Below are 16,037 nucleotides of genomic sequence, written 5' to 3'. Positions count from 1 at the left end.
CCTCAGGCCGTACACAACCGAGCTTGGCTCTAACGTAGGAGGAATGAGTCGGACCATCACTCATTCTGTCCTCACTCCTGCTATATTATCAGGGCAACAGCATGGAGCTGGGCAATTTTGCAGGCACTCAGCAACAGTAGGGATTCTTTACTCCGTTGGTCATGAGTGAGGCTGCTGGGTTTAGTGAACTGTGAGGGGTGAGACCTACACATGCTGTGCTCCAGGATGGAAGCCTGATTGGGCCATAATCCCCTAAACATGCTTAGAAGACCACAGAAAGACTTGCTAGAAAAACTAGCAAACTAGATGTGAGAGCAGACTAGATCCCCAAAGGATGTTTAAAGCCAGGCTGCCTCTTGAGGGCATTGCTCACCCGGATACAACACCAAGGCCACACACTAAGTGGCAAAGGCTATGTTTACAAAGGTGGTGAGTGTGACTGCGTATTAAAGCTGTATAGTACAAATTATTACAAGCTTTATAGATAATTTTCTCTTTAAAAATTAATTTTATTCGTGTGTGTGTGTGTGTGTGTGTGTGTGTGTGTGTGTGTACACATGTTGCCTGTGTGTGAGATTAGCCAAGAAGGCCAGAAAAATAAACAATGGATTCCCTGGAGCTGGAGTGACAAGTGGTTGTGAGCCACTTGACATGGGTGCTGGGAACTGAACTCAGATCCTCTGGAAGAGCAGCAAGTGCTCGTAACTGCTGAATCATCTCTCTAATCCCATTCATAATTTTCAACATCCTGGTAGTGATATTGGTAGTGATAATTAGAAGTTTAAGAAGAAACTGGTGAAATTAATTCTGATAATTAATTCTAATAAACATCAGAATTACATTATCACTTCCGCATGTAATTGATATTAAACTATTAATGCACTGTTTTGTACTTTTTTTATTTTGTTCCTAATCTCTGAGAACGTCACTTATAATATAACCAAATGAATGCAATTTTTTTCTTCATTAGAGATTCAGAAGATTAAAATAGAATGTATAGCAAGGAAGTCTGTTTATAGTACAGATGATTTTAATATCAATCGCTCACAACAGAAGAACTAAAGATACAGGGAATAGGTCTGGTCAGGTCCTCTGTGGATAATGTAAACCCAGCTCTCTGTGTACGGGATGAGCTCTCACCACGGTCTCAAAGACTGTCAGTTTCTAACATGCTGCCAGTGCTCAGTAAACAGCAGCCGAAGTGCTTCCTTCACAAACACTGACTGTAGACACATTAAACAATTAGACCATTTTACTCACTTTTTCACTCTCGCTATAAATGAAACACCTAAGTATGCATGTGTTTTCTTCAGTAAGACATCATACAGGTGACAGAAACGGAAACCATGTGATGTGGCAGTAAAGAGACTAGATCTAACAATGCATGCTTCATACTAAGCACAGTCTTACATACATTTCCACTTGATCCTTTGCTGTAGGGGACAATTCTGCCTCTGGAGAAGGAGAACCCTCTAACTTTTTGTGAATCTTCTCTTCTGTTATAAGACAAAAATTCAGAAAAAGTTAAAATAACCAGTTAAACACTAAACTTTAAAACATTTCTTAAGTAATTTTAATCAGATATGATACAGGCGTTTGTGGCTTCCAGAGAGAACTCCACGTTAGTGGGTGTGTCTTTAATAAACACTGACCCACTGAGTGTGCAGAAGGCACTCTTTGGCTAACCTACATACGTGCTGGGCTGCAGGCTGCGTGAGAGCCCTTTATCTCATCACAAAGCCACACCGTGGAGGTTCTTAACTGAGAGCATGAAGTTCCCCCTGTACTTATTAATTAGACCAGAAGGAGTGAACATCTGTTCAGATTCCAAAAATATTTTCTCACAAAATTCTGACTCATGGACTTTGTATTGACTCATTTTGACGAATACTAATCTGTAAAGAAAACTCCTCATTACAATTAGATCTGTGACATAACATGTAGGTAAGCACATTCTGTGCTTCTGTACCAACAGAAAACAAAGGGTGTCCACTGAACTTGGTCTAGGATTTTGCCTTAAATTAAAAATAAGGTGGGCCCTTAACAGAAGGCTTCAAGAGTGTATGCTACACAATGACCTTGACAAAGACAGGAACAACGTTTCAGAGTATGCAGCTACTTCCTGAGGTCTTAGAAGTCTAAATGACTGAAAACACAGTCATTGGCAAGTTGTCCTACCCAAAACACTCAAGTGAAGCCTGAGAAGTTACCCATGGACTACAGCCCTCCTCAAGAGCAGGGATTTCCCATGTGGCCACTCAGGCCTTCACTGGAGCCTCTTGCAGAGCTGAGGGTGATGAGGAATGCTGGCCTGCTGACACACTCAGCACTGAGGAGGATCCTGTAGGGCTCTGGCTGCCCCAGTGTGCTCACCTTGCTCACTCTGTAGGTCTTTCAGTCTGCAGCAGAGCTCCTCTACTAAAGTCTCGATTCCAGAGCTCTGTATGAGACAGAAGACAGTCAGCTTACCGCCAGGTGCAGGAGACAGGTATTTTATGTTACTACTGACGACCATGGGTCTTAAAGGAATACATTATCAATTCTTAAATGAATCCCAAAGTTTAAAAACAGTCAAACTTAAAAACATGTAAGCCAACCTAGTGTAAGCATCCTTACTAATGAAGGACACTAAGTGGGACTTACTGATAAATTGTGGCAATGTGAATGTGTCTCCAAGAGAGACTTCTGTCTTGCTCAATAAAGCAGTCCAAGATCTAAGTGTCCATCATCAGACAAAAGTTAGTCACCCCAAAACAACCTCAAGATTCTTTATAATCATGGTTTTATACAAATTGACACAGGGGTTACAGAACCTTAGTCCTCTTGAAGATTACAGCCTAAAGAAAACAAAGCAGGTGCTCCTCCCTTCCCTTCTTGTCTTCTAATGAGAACTCTCACGACTCCAACAGAAAGAGCCATAGAGAACAGGTCAATGCTGAAAGCACACATGGACGCTGTAGGCTATTTTAAGAGACAGCATAACCACACTTCTATAAAGAAACGCAAGGGGCCAATGAGGTGGTTCAGCTGGTGGTAAAGACACTGGCCACCAAGCAGACAACCAGAGTTCAATGCCCAAGACCAACAAGTGTACCAGGAAAGAATACAGTCCACAGGCATGTGCATACCGAGAGGGCATGAAAGGATCTGGTACTAAGGATAAAATGAGTCAAGTTTCAAAGAAAATGTACACTGGAAATAGCACAAGTACATATCTTTCACTCATTCTAAATCCTCATTTTTTTGACAGAAAGTAGAAAAATATTGTACAATAGACAGAAGAGTTACACTGTTCCTTAGAAACTTTGAATTTACTCAGGGACAAGCTATGTCTGAGCTGGATTTTGTCTTTTTGAAAGGACACAGCTGGCCAGATGCACACAGAAGTGCCACCCAAGTTCCTGTGCCTCCGCTCTGCGCTTCCAACGGCTAAAAATAAACTTTACCCATTTGCCGAACTCAAAATGACTCAGCAAAGTATAGCAGATATTCTTTTAAAAAAAAAAAAAAACAAAAAAAAGCCCCCTTTACAGGGTTTTGGCTTCAAGAAACAGATTTCAGTTAGGAAGGTGAATTGTAAATACCCACAGTTACTTTCTATCTGCAAAATATCCCAGTCTTTAAGAGGAGGAAGAGAAAATAGGTCAGAGGACAGCTGCCTCTTACGGCTCTAAAAAGCAGGCAGACAATACATTCAACAGTGGAAGACTGCACAATCTCATCACTAAGGACTGCTTACCATCATGGTCAAGGTGTGATGAGGCCCGTGATTCTAGTCCATTTCTCCAGGATACTGAAACTAACACGGGTGTCAGCTGACACGCTGCATACTGTCTTGTACAACAAGCCTATGTCACTCCTTGCAAACCTGGGGCTATCTCCAGTGCAGAACATGGAACCTCTGGGGACTGCTTACCAAACTCCACTCAACCTCTAAAATAGGTTACCAGGCCTGCAGAATGGCCATGACAACCTGTGAGCAGAGTACTCACATTATCTTTTAGTTAGTATAAACTATAGACACACAACTAGTTACACATGAAAGCAATATATATAGACAAACAATCCATAGTATACTATCATTCATTCCTAGACAGAGTATATATTTTTATATATAAAAATACCTATGTTTCCAAATATAAGCAGTATAAGAAACAGTGCCTTACTCCTTCCTGTGTATAAAGCAAGCTTTACAGACCAGGTTTCTGGTTTCTTTCCTTAGTTAATGTGTTTTTTTACCTAAACATGTGAATGCACACATATATACAGAGATACATACCACCAAAACCATGAACATTTTTAAAAGCAGTACTAGAGACTGAACCTACTCTCATTATTTCTAACAATCATTAGGTCACCATGGTATCCTAATAGCAAACTGAGAAGTACAAAGTCATCCATGGTACTATCGTATGCTGGGCAAGTTCCAAAGAGTTCATTTAAAACTGTTATTAAGAAATTTCATTTCCATTTCTACCTATGATACATGATATTAAAAATCTTAGTAATTATATTGTGGTAGTCTATCATATCCATAGGACTGCTGGAAAATACTCATCTAAAAGCGTCTTAAGGAGGAGCAAAGGTGGGGTTGGGGATTTAGCTCAGTGGTAGAGCGCTTGCCTAGCAAGCACAAGGCCCTGGCAAGGCCCTGGGTTCGGTCCCCAGCTCCGAAAAAAAGAAAAAAAAAAAAAAAAAAAAAAAGGAGGAGCAAGGTTCATGTGTACCTATGTTCTGGAAACCCCACAGGAGCACCTGTGGAGCCAAGATGCTGTGGCTCCGCTGAGGCACCCTGCCTGGCCTCTCCTCACTGTGACCAAACTCAATCATCAAATGTCCAAAACATTTGGGAAGTGCTCTGCAGAGCAAGAGCACTCTTAACATGCACAGTGGAGCCATGAGCAGGATGGGCATGTTCCAGGAGCTACTTAGAAGGCAGCCCCTGCAAGCAAGGCTCGACACTCACTCGACAACCATCAACTCCTACCCAGTGTACAAGCTGTACAGAGAGACCACATGCCAGGCAGGTCACGTGGAAAACAAGGACCTGTCCTCCTGGAAGTCACACGGTACTGTCTCTTCTCTGTGAACAGAGTTAGGTGGTAGGAATTTGGTTTGGAATCTCCACACCTGACTCTGAATTCCTGCCACACACATGGACTTGCCTATTTCTCCAGTTCTCTCCCAAAGCTCACCTAGCTAGCACACAGGTAATGCACCTGTTAGACAGAGCTTATTGTCACCCAGGTAACTTAAGACCAGTGTCATTTCTAAATTTTGTATGTTCACTCCTTCAAAACTGCCCTCAGTGTCTGAGGACCTGGATTTGGAGCCAGACCTGAAAGGCTAAGTTGGAGCACTCTCAGTGTTAGCCTGCTCAACCAAGACTGCCTCTAGCAGACAAAGTACCTGGGGACTGCTCTCTGTGGCCTCTTTGGCCTTCTCTGTGGGTGGCTGTATGACAAGGTTGGCCTGTTACTTGATGATGTAAACTGCGTCTGATCATGGCTTACAGCTGCCATAACTTCTATTTCTAGGAGTTTTTCCTTTATCCCTTTCTTCTTACCGCTCAGAATTCTCAGACATCTCCAACTCTCTCCAGGCTTCTTGTGTTTCTCAATTTAAAGCTGTGTCAGAAAGAGATCACTAGCCTGGTCTCCTTATTGTCTGCCTTCTCAATACCCAAAGACTCATGTTGCATTAAACATCTTAAGTTGTTCTTTCATGGAGAACTCATTTTACTGGATAGTCTCCAAGTATGAGATGGGTAACTCTAAGCCGTACTGGAGAGCACCCAGTCTGAAAGCACATTCTTTTTTGTTTTGCTTCATTTTTCGAGACAGTATTTTCTCTATGTAGCCTGGGCTATCCTGGAACTCAATCTGTAGTCCAGGCTGGCCTCAAATTGAGATCTGCTTGCCCCTGCGTCCCAAGTGCTGGGATTAAAGGTGCATACCACCACTACCAGGCTGAAAGCACAGTCTTTTTTTTTTTTTTTTTCTTTTTCTTTTTTTCGGAGCTGGGGACCGAACCCAGGGCCTTGCGCCTGCTAGGCAAGCGTTCTACCCCTGAGCTAAATCCCCAACCCCGAAAGCACAGTCTTAATTTACACTTGAACATGGCACAAAGAGATAACTCAGAGATTTGGGGTCTAAAGCTATGGTAAACTACATGGCCCCACATAAGCCACTACCCCAGCCTAGGTTTCCACATCTGGAAACTAGTTGTAGTAGCTGATTATTGGACTTCCTGTGCTGGTTGGTCCCTCATCTCTGTTCCTCTGTCCTTAGTGCTGCAGTTGCATACTCTAAGCCTTTCATTAAGTTTGTTTCATATTTACTATCATGCTTAGAATGCAAGAGATCACTGTGTCTTTTATTTGCTCTGTTTTTCTGCTGCTGGATCACCCTTCAGTATCTGGTCAGCAGGCACCAACCAGGGGCAGAGAGTCTCATGCTTTCTCTCAATGGAGCCCAATATCTCACAGCCCAGCCTGTTCAGTTTCTCCAGAACATGAGTGCTGGAGGATATCCCTTACTCCAGTACTATAAGTGAATCATGTTGGGCAGCACTTGCTCCTTAGCGCTCCAACGCCCTGATGAAAATACACTAGTAATGGGGGCACGTGTACTTGTAGAATACCTACTCCTCGCTCCAGAGCCCACGCCTGCTAAAGCTCTAGTCCTATGAGGACAGGAACCAGTCCTACCCTGTTGTAGCTGCATGACACCACAAACAAGATCAGCAAAACTGCTAACCTACAGAGTTGAAATCAAATACAGTCATTTTAGCCCCACACTGCACAGGGCTCTTCTAGTTTTATGGATTAGCATCTGTAATTTATACAGCAGAGCTGGAAGGGGAATGAAAAGAAAATAAGGCAAGGTGGAGGAAGAATGGCTACCAGTGACAGCACACAACTGAGCCAAGGACCAGCTTCAGACTTTCATTGCTGAAGGTTTGAAAACCCTTACAAAGTTTGGAACTGTCAGTGCTAAGCTAGTAAGCAGAAGACTACCGACTGAGAAGATTGAGCACACAGAGCCAGCTCACAGACTCTTGCCTTCAGCACCAAGAAGCAGTACAAGAATTTAAAATCCCCAAACTGAAAGTCTCTTTGCTCTAAGGCCCCATTGAGGACTGATAGTCCCATCATGAACACAGGAGGACCTCCAGAGTGCTTCCTGCTCCTAACATCATCTGCGCTTTAATACAGAGTAGGAGAGGCATCTGCTGAGTGAGCACGTGCCATACGCAGGGAGGACTGCACACTGCTGGGTGGTGCACACGTGAAGAGGAGAGGTTCGATCTGGGGAAGCACACAGCTTAGTGTGGAATACCTGCCTAGGCATGTGGGCCCCAGGTCCCAGGTCAGCACTGCCTTCCCTACGTCCTTAAAAAGTTACCAACATCTGCTAAAGTGATGATAAAATAATGCCATCAGCCAAGCATAGTGACACAGGTTTGAGATGCCAGCCACCAGGATGGCATAAGAGGATGCCCAGTTTGAGGGCATTCTGGTCTAGAAAATGAGATACTTTCTAAAAAAACAAAACAAAAACCATAAACCTTGCTTATTTACTAATTAATTTTTTTTTTTTCGGAGCTGAGGACCGAACCCAGGGCCTTGCGCTTGCTAGGCAGGAGCTCTACCATTGAGCTAAATCTCCAACCTCCAATTAATTTATTTTTGAGGCAGATCTTACTGTGTAGTCCAGGCTGACCTTAGACTTACCAGCTTCCAGTCCCAGCATATCAAATGCTGTGGTTACAGATATGACCCACCATGCCTGGCTGGAGGAGACATTTTCATTTATGAAGTATGACTAGGGAAGGTCACTAATATGAATGATAATTGTTGTACAGAGAAAGCTTGCATTTCCACCTGGCCATGTTCATAGTTTGTCAATACCAGAGTCTAAGACTTCAGTCTAGCTAATGGTTCAGCACACAGACTAGAAAAGGCACTGCAAAGAATATACAAGAGCCTATTAGCGTGTGGAACATACCTTCAATCCCAGCACTTCTGGGACAGAAACAGATGGGCTTCCGTGAGTTCCAGGACAGCCAGACCTAGCTATATATTAAGATATTATCTTAACAACACACACACACACACACACACACACACACACACACAAACACACACACACTATACAGGAAGAGAGGAACACAGTGATAGGAAAGGTTGAAAAATTCAATAATGTCTTAGGGTTTTACTACTGTGAACAGACACCATGGCCAAGGTGTCTGTTACAAGGACAACATTTAATTGGGGCTGGCTTACAGGTTCAGAGGTTCAGTCCATTATCATCAAGGCAAGAGCATGGCAGCGTCCAGGCAGGTTTGGTGCAGGAGGAACTGAGAATTCTACATTTTCATCTAAAGGCTGCTAGAAGATTGGCTTCCAGGCAGCTAGGATGAAGGTTTAAAGCCCACACCCACAGTGACACACCTACTCCAGCAGGGCCACACCTCCTAAGAGTGCCACTCCCTGGGCCAAGCATATCCAAACCATCACAATTAGTAAGAGAATATCTCAAAGCTATTAATTAATAATAACTCTTTAATAATAAAAAAGACTGACTATAAACAAAATTTTAAAGTTGAAAAACTGTTGCAAACAAGTACAGTCTGCTGCCATTTACAAGAGACTGAAGAACATGTAATCCTAAGTGAGGAAGGTAAGCGTGGGAAAGGAGAGAGGGCAAGGGGCTCCAGCTCTGTAAGTGCTGTGGAACTGCCCCTCACCCTGCTCCCTGCACAGGACCGTTCCATGTCCTTCGCTACTGAACTTGCAGGGTTTTAGAACCACAGCTCCCACTTTCTTTCCTCAGGTCCCAGCTTTTTAATATTTGAGATCAGGAATTTCTGCAAAAACCTCAATTTTTCACCTTTCCTGGAGGAAGAAGCTCCAGGTTCCATATGCAGCATGAAAGCAAGCATTCCACTGTCTGAGCTGCTCAGCCAAGTGAACCTGCAAGTGCAGCCGCCTGCCCTCGGGTTCCCAGGAGGTGCCTACACTCCTCCACCAGATAGGTGCCTTCCTGTGGCTCCTTTCCCCGGACACAGGAAACTCCACTCCCTGCAGTACTCAGACCACAGACCTTTTGTCTTCTTCCTGGACTGTTTTCCTTTTTTACCCTCATACATTCTGGCCAGCTCTGTCTTCAGTGCAGGGCCCAACCGGGTCCTCTGCCACAGAGCCACTGCGACAGCAGCTGCTGTGCTTTGTTTTCTCAGGCGGTCTCAAGGTATGCGGATGTCTCCAACCATCCACGACCCCCCACACACACTCCTCCCCAGGTGTACCCCGTCTGCACTTTGCCCAGTAGTCAGGTCACTGTCCAGTCCGAGCCAGAAGCTACAAGCATTTAAGCCATGCTCTATTATCCTGTTCTCCAAACCCTCCAATACTTCAGAGGTTCTCAGAAGAAAACTAAAGACACTTAGACCATCCATATATCAGTTCCAACTGTGCACCCAGGACAAGAAGGCCAGGCTCCCTGACAGTGTTGGCTGGAACAACACCACAGCAATGAGTGTTCTCTGCTGGAATGGTTGTTGACTTGCCTCTAATAATGTGAAAATAGTACCCAGACAGCGAGTTCACACTTTTGTCACTTTATCGATCCACACCTGTGACTGTCTAATCACACCATCTTTCTCTGCTGTCTGTCTACCACACTTCCTCACAATAGGGATGGACACACACACAATGAATACTCCAGAAGTTAGGATGAGCTGGGGCTAGAATGGCCACTTTCACCACATGTATGCTATGGCAGAGCTGGAATTCACAAAGAATGGAACAGCCCCTGTCTCAGTTGGGGTTTTACTGCTGTGAACAGACACCATGACCAAGACAACTCTTATAAGGACAAACAACATTTAATTGGGGGGCTGGCTTACAGGTTGAGATTCAGCTCATTATCATCAAGGCAGGAGCATGGCAGAGTCCAGGCAGGCATGGTGCAGGCAGAGCTGAGAGTTCATCTGAAGGCTGCTAGTAGAAGACTAATTTCCAGGCAGCTAGGGTGCGGGTCTTATAGCCCACACCCAGTGACATATTTATTCCAATAGGGCCACAAGAGTGCCACTCCCTGGGCTGAGCATATACAAACCATCACAGCCCCCAAGTAGGGAAAAAGGCAGTGGGAGGCTTTAGGTTATCAGGGACAATAGCTTTATCTGCTGTTCACAGTTCTTAGTTCATGGTCATCTTCCAGCCCACAGCTTCAGTGAGACATTCCTATATCTCATCCCTCTAGATATTCTATTTTTTTAAAAATTAGATGAAGGATGTTCTAGCTTTGAATGCAATGGTAGGTAGCTATGATGGAACCATATATTATGGTCTGGATCTGGAAAATACCTCAGGGGCTCATGGGTATGATGACATCCCCTGGCTTGCAGTGCCATTTAACAATGTTATGCAGACTTTGGAACATGGAGCCAATGAGCAGGCTTTTGAAGACTTCTAGTCTGGCCAAACTTTTGCCTCCTAATCCTCCAAAAGCTAACAAACCAAGCCTCAAGTTCTCCTGGTCCCACAATCTGCTCCGCACCATGCCTTTGCCATCATGATGTACTGTAATCCCCCAAATCCTGAACCAAAACAAACGCTTCCTCCCTAAAGCCAGTGCTACTGGATTCTGCAGTGTCCTGACTTCAGGAGAGAGAGAGAAACCAACACTGTCCACAGCACTGTCCCCAGAGGACGTGGCATCTGACTTCAGGCAGCTTACAGTTCTAAAAGTCCAAGGGAGGAAGAGAGAAAGAGCTGGGAAGGATTCCCATTATGGAGGGGTTCTTAGAGAGAAGAAAGCAGAAACCCCTCCTAACATCCAGACAGCACAGTCAACTTAACAACGGAAATCGAGGGTTAGCGGTTGTGACCAGGGTGATGTGAAGGATACTGTATTAGTCAGGGTTCTCTAGAGTCACAGAACTTACTCTCTCTAGATTGAGGGAATTTATTGTGATGACTTACAGTCTATAGTCCAACTAACCCAACAATGGGCAGCTGTGAATGGGAAAGCTAAGAATCTAGTGGTTGCTCAGTCCTATAGGCCAGCTGTTTCACCTGCTCTTCGTATTAGCCGGGATCCTGAAGAAGTAGGTTTCAACAGATGTGCTGGCAAGTAAGTGCAAGCAGAAGAGGGAAATATTCCTTTTTCCAATGTCCTCATGTAGGCCTCCAGAAAAAGGTGTGTCCCAGATTAAAGGTGTACCTCCATGCCTGGATCTGGGACTTGTTTTGTCCCAGGCTGACCTTGAACTCCCTGCCTTAGTCTCCTGGGGTTAAAGGCTTGTACTACCTTACCTGGGCCTAAGCTTTTCATGGCCACTATGCCTCAGATCTCCATGGTCAGAAATTTGTGTCTCCCAGCCTCAAGGTCTGGATCCTAGGCGTGCCCTCCAATTCTGGGCTACAGTTCATTCCAGATGTAGTCAGGTTGACATCCAGGAATAATCAGATACCCAGGCAGGAAAGCAGGTTTTTATAGACAATTGTGAATTGTCTGAGAACACAGTGGGAGGTGGGCATAAGAGGACAGGACAGGGACTAGGACAAGGACTGACATGGAGCAAGTAAGGAGATACAGCCAGATGAGTAAACTACACAGGTCATCAGATGAAGCAAACTGCCAGGCACAGCATGAACCCAGCACAGGTGGGACACCCTGGTTTAGGAAGAGAGTGGAGGTTGGAGCCCTCTCAGTTCAGCCTTCCACTGTGACAGCATTTAAACTGCACCATCTCATCGCAAAACCATTGAGTAGTTAGATTTCAAAGATTTAATCTTAAGAGTGGGTGACAAAATATGAATTGATAGTATTTGTTTAAACAGACAATCACATTCTAGAGCAAATTTAGCAGAATGTATTTTATATAAAGATCTTTTTAAAATAAACTAAGCTCATTTTCTAAAAATAACAAAAACAAAACACAAATCTGAGTTATAAACAAATATGGTACTCAGGGCATAAGAAGTTCTAGCCCACTTCTAGGAATGTATCCAAAAGAAGCAAATGTACAACAGAGGCACCACACACAGGATCCAGACAGCACAGTGAAAATCAGGTCTAAGTCAGCTACTGAGCAGTGACTTGTGTGACAATACTAATGCAATATTATTTGATGAAATCCAACAGGATGACATAATGGTTGGTTGGTTTGTTTTTCTTGTTGAAAGACACAGAGCTGGGATACACAGCTCTGTAGCAGAGCTCTCAGTGAGCACATTCAAAGACCTGAGTGTAAGACAATGCTGCCTCACTAACTGTACGACTACATACAAAAATATTTATATATATTTGGATTTTGTTCTTCTTCTTCTTCTTTTTTTTTTTTTATGTTGTTGTTGTTGTTGAGACAGGGTTTCTCTGGGTAGCCCAGGCTGTCCTGGAACCCATTCTGTAGACCAGGCTGGCCTTGAACTCAGAGTTCCACCTGCCTCTACTTCCCAAGTGCTGAGATTAAAGGCGTGTACCACCAGGAGCCTACAAATATATTTTACAAAACAAAATGTAAGGCCATGCATGGTGGGCATGCCTTTAATTTTAGCACTCAGGAAGCAGAGGCAGGCAAGATCTCTGTGAGCCTGAGGCCAGCTTGGACTACACATTGAATTCCAGGCCAGCCAGGGATACAGAGTAGAACCCTGTCTCAAAATGAAAAGAACAAAAACAAACAAATAATAAAATTCAAGATATGAAAGAATTTATAAAGTAAAAATGTTAGCCTCAGGGCTGGGGAGATGGCTCAGTGGTTAAGAGCTCCGACTGCTCTCCCAGAGGTCCAGAGTTCAATTCCCAGCAACCACATGGTGGCTCACAACCATCTGTAATGGGATCTGATGTCCTCTTCTGGTGTGTCTGAAGACAGCTACAGTGTACTCATATACATAAAACAAATTAATAAAAAAAAAAAAGTTAGCCTCTCTATGGTAAGATGAGTAGCTTATTTCTAGGTTCTTTTTGTCAAGTTGTTGCATGTGTAAACTTCTAAGCATACCCCACTCCCCTAAGCATTAGAAAACAGGAACTTACTTCATCAGAAGCAGAGCGCAGACACTGGACAGCAGCCTGCTTTTTCATCTCTTCCAGCGTTAGATCAGAACACTTTTTCTTACTCCTTCCCCATTTCTTATAAGCTCCTTTCTCCCAGCCCAAGATGTCATTCTCCTGCAATGAGATTGCACCAGGTTAGATGACTAAGACTAGAAAACCAGTTTAAGGAGTCCTGCACACAATGGTTCACACGTACTGTCTTAGGGTTTTACTGCTGTGAACAGACAGCATGACCAAGGCAATTCTTATAAGGACAACATTTAATTGGAGCTGGCTTACAGGTTCAGAGGTTCAGTCCATTATCATCAGGGTGGGAGCTTGGCAGCACCCAGGCAGGCTTGGTGAAAGAGGAGCTGAAAGCTCTATCTTCTTCTGAAGGCTTCTAGCAGAACACTGGCTTCCAGGTAGTTAGGGTGGGGTCTTAAGCCCACACTCACAGTGACACACCTACTCCAACAAGGCCACAATTCCTAATAATGCCACGCCCTGGGCCAAGCATATGCAAACGATCACATTCCACTCCCTGGCCCCCATAGGCTTGTTCAAACACATGAGTCTATGGGGGCCATATCTAGCCATAGCAAAATAAAAAGTACATTTAGTCCAACTTCCAAAGTCCCTACAGTCTATAGCAGTCTCAACAATGTTAAAGTTTCTTCTGAGATCCATCCAGTCACTTAACTGTAATCCCCAAGGCAAGACAGAAAACCAGCTGGGCAAACATCTTCATGTATGATGTTTTCAGATCTCCAACTCCTTTTTCATCTTTGTTTATTGCAACAAACTTTTTTTCTTCTGGGCTGGTTCCACTCCCTCTCAGCAACATGCCTCATGAAATATCCCATACCTCTGGCATCTCGAACATCTTGGGGTCTTTAAGGCAACTTCAATGTTACAGCTTCTTGTTTCAATGTCTGGGATCCACACATGATCTTCTGGCCTCATCCAAAGGGCTGGCTTCACTTCTCCAGCTCTGCGCTCTGTAGCACTCTAAGCTCAGGTTGATCCACTCCACTGCTGCTGCTGTTCTTGGTGATCAGCCATGGTACAGGCATCTCCGATACACTGGAGTCTCGGCTGCAACGAGGTTTTACCAATAGCCTCTCACAGGCCCTCTTCATGGTGCCAAGCCTCAGTTCCTTTGTATGACCCCTTCAGTCCTGGGCCATCAACTACAAATTTGGCTCCACCTTCACCAATGGCCTTCCATAGCCTCTCACAGTGCCAAGTCCCAGCTGCTCCCCATGACCCCTTCATGCCTTCAAAACCAGTACCACCTAAGGGACTCTTACACATTACCAAATACAGCTGTAGCACAAGGTACAATCTTGGCTTTCTCTGGAACACAGCTTCCTTGTGCTTTCAGAAAACACTTCTCAGAAGATTTCACCTCAGTGATGCTGGTCTCTTCTAAATCACTGCTAACTTCTTAGCTCCAGCTAACCAGCATCACTGTCCCAGTCGTCCCTTCTGTTTTTCACTCTAAAGCCAGAGCCACATGGCTGAAGTTGCCATGTTCTGCTGTGTGCTGGGGCTTGAACATGGCCCCCCATTTTCTATTATCAGCTTTCAGTTTTCCTGACTACCTCTCTAAGCTTGGCTGTGCTGGAACTTGCTCTGTAGACTGACTTTGAACTCAGAAATCTGCATGCCTGTCTCCTAAGCACTGGGTTAAAGGTGTGGTTCACTAAGCCCAGATTTATGTTTTCCTTCACCTAGAACTTGCTGTTTTAGGCTGGCCTTGAACTCAGAGATCTGCTTGGTTTTATCTCCTGGGATTAAAGGTGTGTACCACCATGCCTGGATCTAAATTTAGCTGGGTAGGATCTTGCCCCAAAGTCTCACTCCCTTAATCTGCTGTCTCCTAGAACACAGGATTCAGCTGCTCCATTTCACTTCCTGGTGCCCCTTTAATACTTGAACCATATTTTTCCTTTCTAAGCTTGCTATGCTTGTTCAAAATGTTTTTCATGAGACTTAACCAGAGAACAAAGTCTCTGCTGGGCTTTTCTGAGACTTGCTTTGTCAATGCGATTAATATCAATCGATTCACCTTAGCCTCAGGTAGACTCTTCAGACAAGGGCCACATTCTCACCAAAACACCACAAAAACAGTCTCTATGCCATATACTGAAATCCTTCTCCTATGAAACCTCTTGAGCCAAGTCTGCACAGTCCAAATCATATTCAAACAAAGGCTTCCATATTCCTACTAGGACAGCCCATTAAGTCCAAATAAAAGCATTCCACTGCTTTCCGAAGTCCCAAAATCCACATTCCTCCAAACAAAAGCATGGTCAGGCTTATCACAGCAATGCCCCAGTCCCTGGTACCAACTTCTGTCTTAAGGTTTTACTGCTATGAACAGACACCATGACCAAGGCAAGTTTTACAAAGGACAACATTTAGTTGGGGCTGGTTTACTGGTTCAGAAGTTCAGTCTTTTATCAAAGTGGGAACATGGTAGCATCCAGGCAGGCATGGTGCAGGCAGAGCTGAGAGTTCTACATCTTCATCTGAAGGCTGCTAGCAGAATATTGACTTACAGGCAGCTAGGGTGGGGGTCTTAAGCCCACGCCCAGTGATGTAGGTACTCTATCCAACAAGGCCACACCTTTTTTTTTTTTTTTTTTCGAGCTGGGGACCAGACAGGGCCTTGCACTTCCCTAGGCAAGCGCTCTACCACTGAGCTAAATCCCCAACCCCAAGGCCACACCTTCTAATGTGCCTCCCCTAGGCCAGGCATATGCAAACCATCACATGTACATTTCCTAATAAATATTCACTCACAAGATGAGCACCTTAGAACCCAGCACTCACTTGGAATCTGTTAATTCATCATCTCAGTGACCTGACTCCTTGCTGTGGTAAGAAATGCTAACTGGCAAAAAGTCCACTCACAGTTGTGCTTAAACAAAAATATGAATGAAATCCAATATAAATGCTATACTATATGCTAAA

General features: G+C 44.2%; 1 protein-coding gene across 3 annotated transcripts in view; it reads right to left on the bottom strand.

The window, feature by feature from the left end:
* Positions 1-16,037, bottom strand: part of Kiaa0232 (KIAA0232 ortholog) — a 65,738-nt gene that overhangs the window by 16,550 nt on the left and 33,151 nt on the right. For all 3 annotated transcript variants that reach the window (XM_032916947.1, XM_032916945.1, XM_032916946.1), the window contains exons 3-5: positions 13,056-13,190; positions 2,374-2,440; positions 1,415-1,496 (exon numbers count right to left, since the gene is read on the bottom strand). In XM_032916947.1, coding sequence (XP_032772838.1) covers positions 1,415-1,496; positions 2,374-2,440; positions 13,056-13,190 — 284 coding nt within the window. The remainder of the gene's footprint in view (positions 1-1,414; positions 1,497-2,373; positions 2,441-13,055; positions 13,191-16,037) is intronic.

Source organism: Rattus rattus, chromosome 11, assembly GCF_011064425.1.
Source record: "Rattus rattus isolate New Zealand chromosome 11, Rrattus_CSIRO_v1, whole genome shotgun sequence".
In the NCBI taxonomy this organism is placed as follows: Eukaryota; Metazoa; Chordata; class Mammalia; order Rodentia; family Muridae; genus Rattus; species Rattus rattus.
The sequence above is the reverse complement of the archived record's forward strand: the minus strand, read 5'-3'. Positions and strand labels throughout refer to the sequence as shown.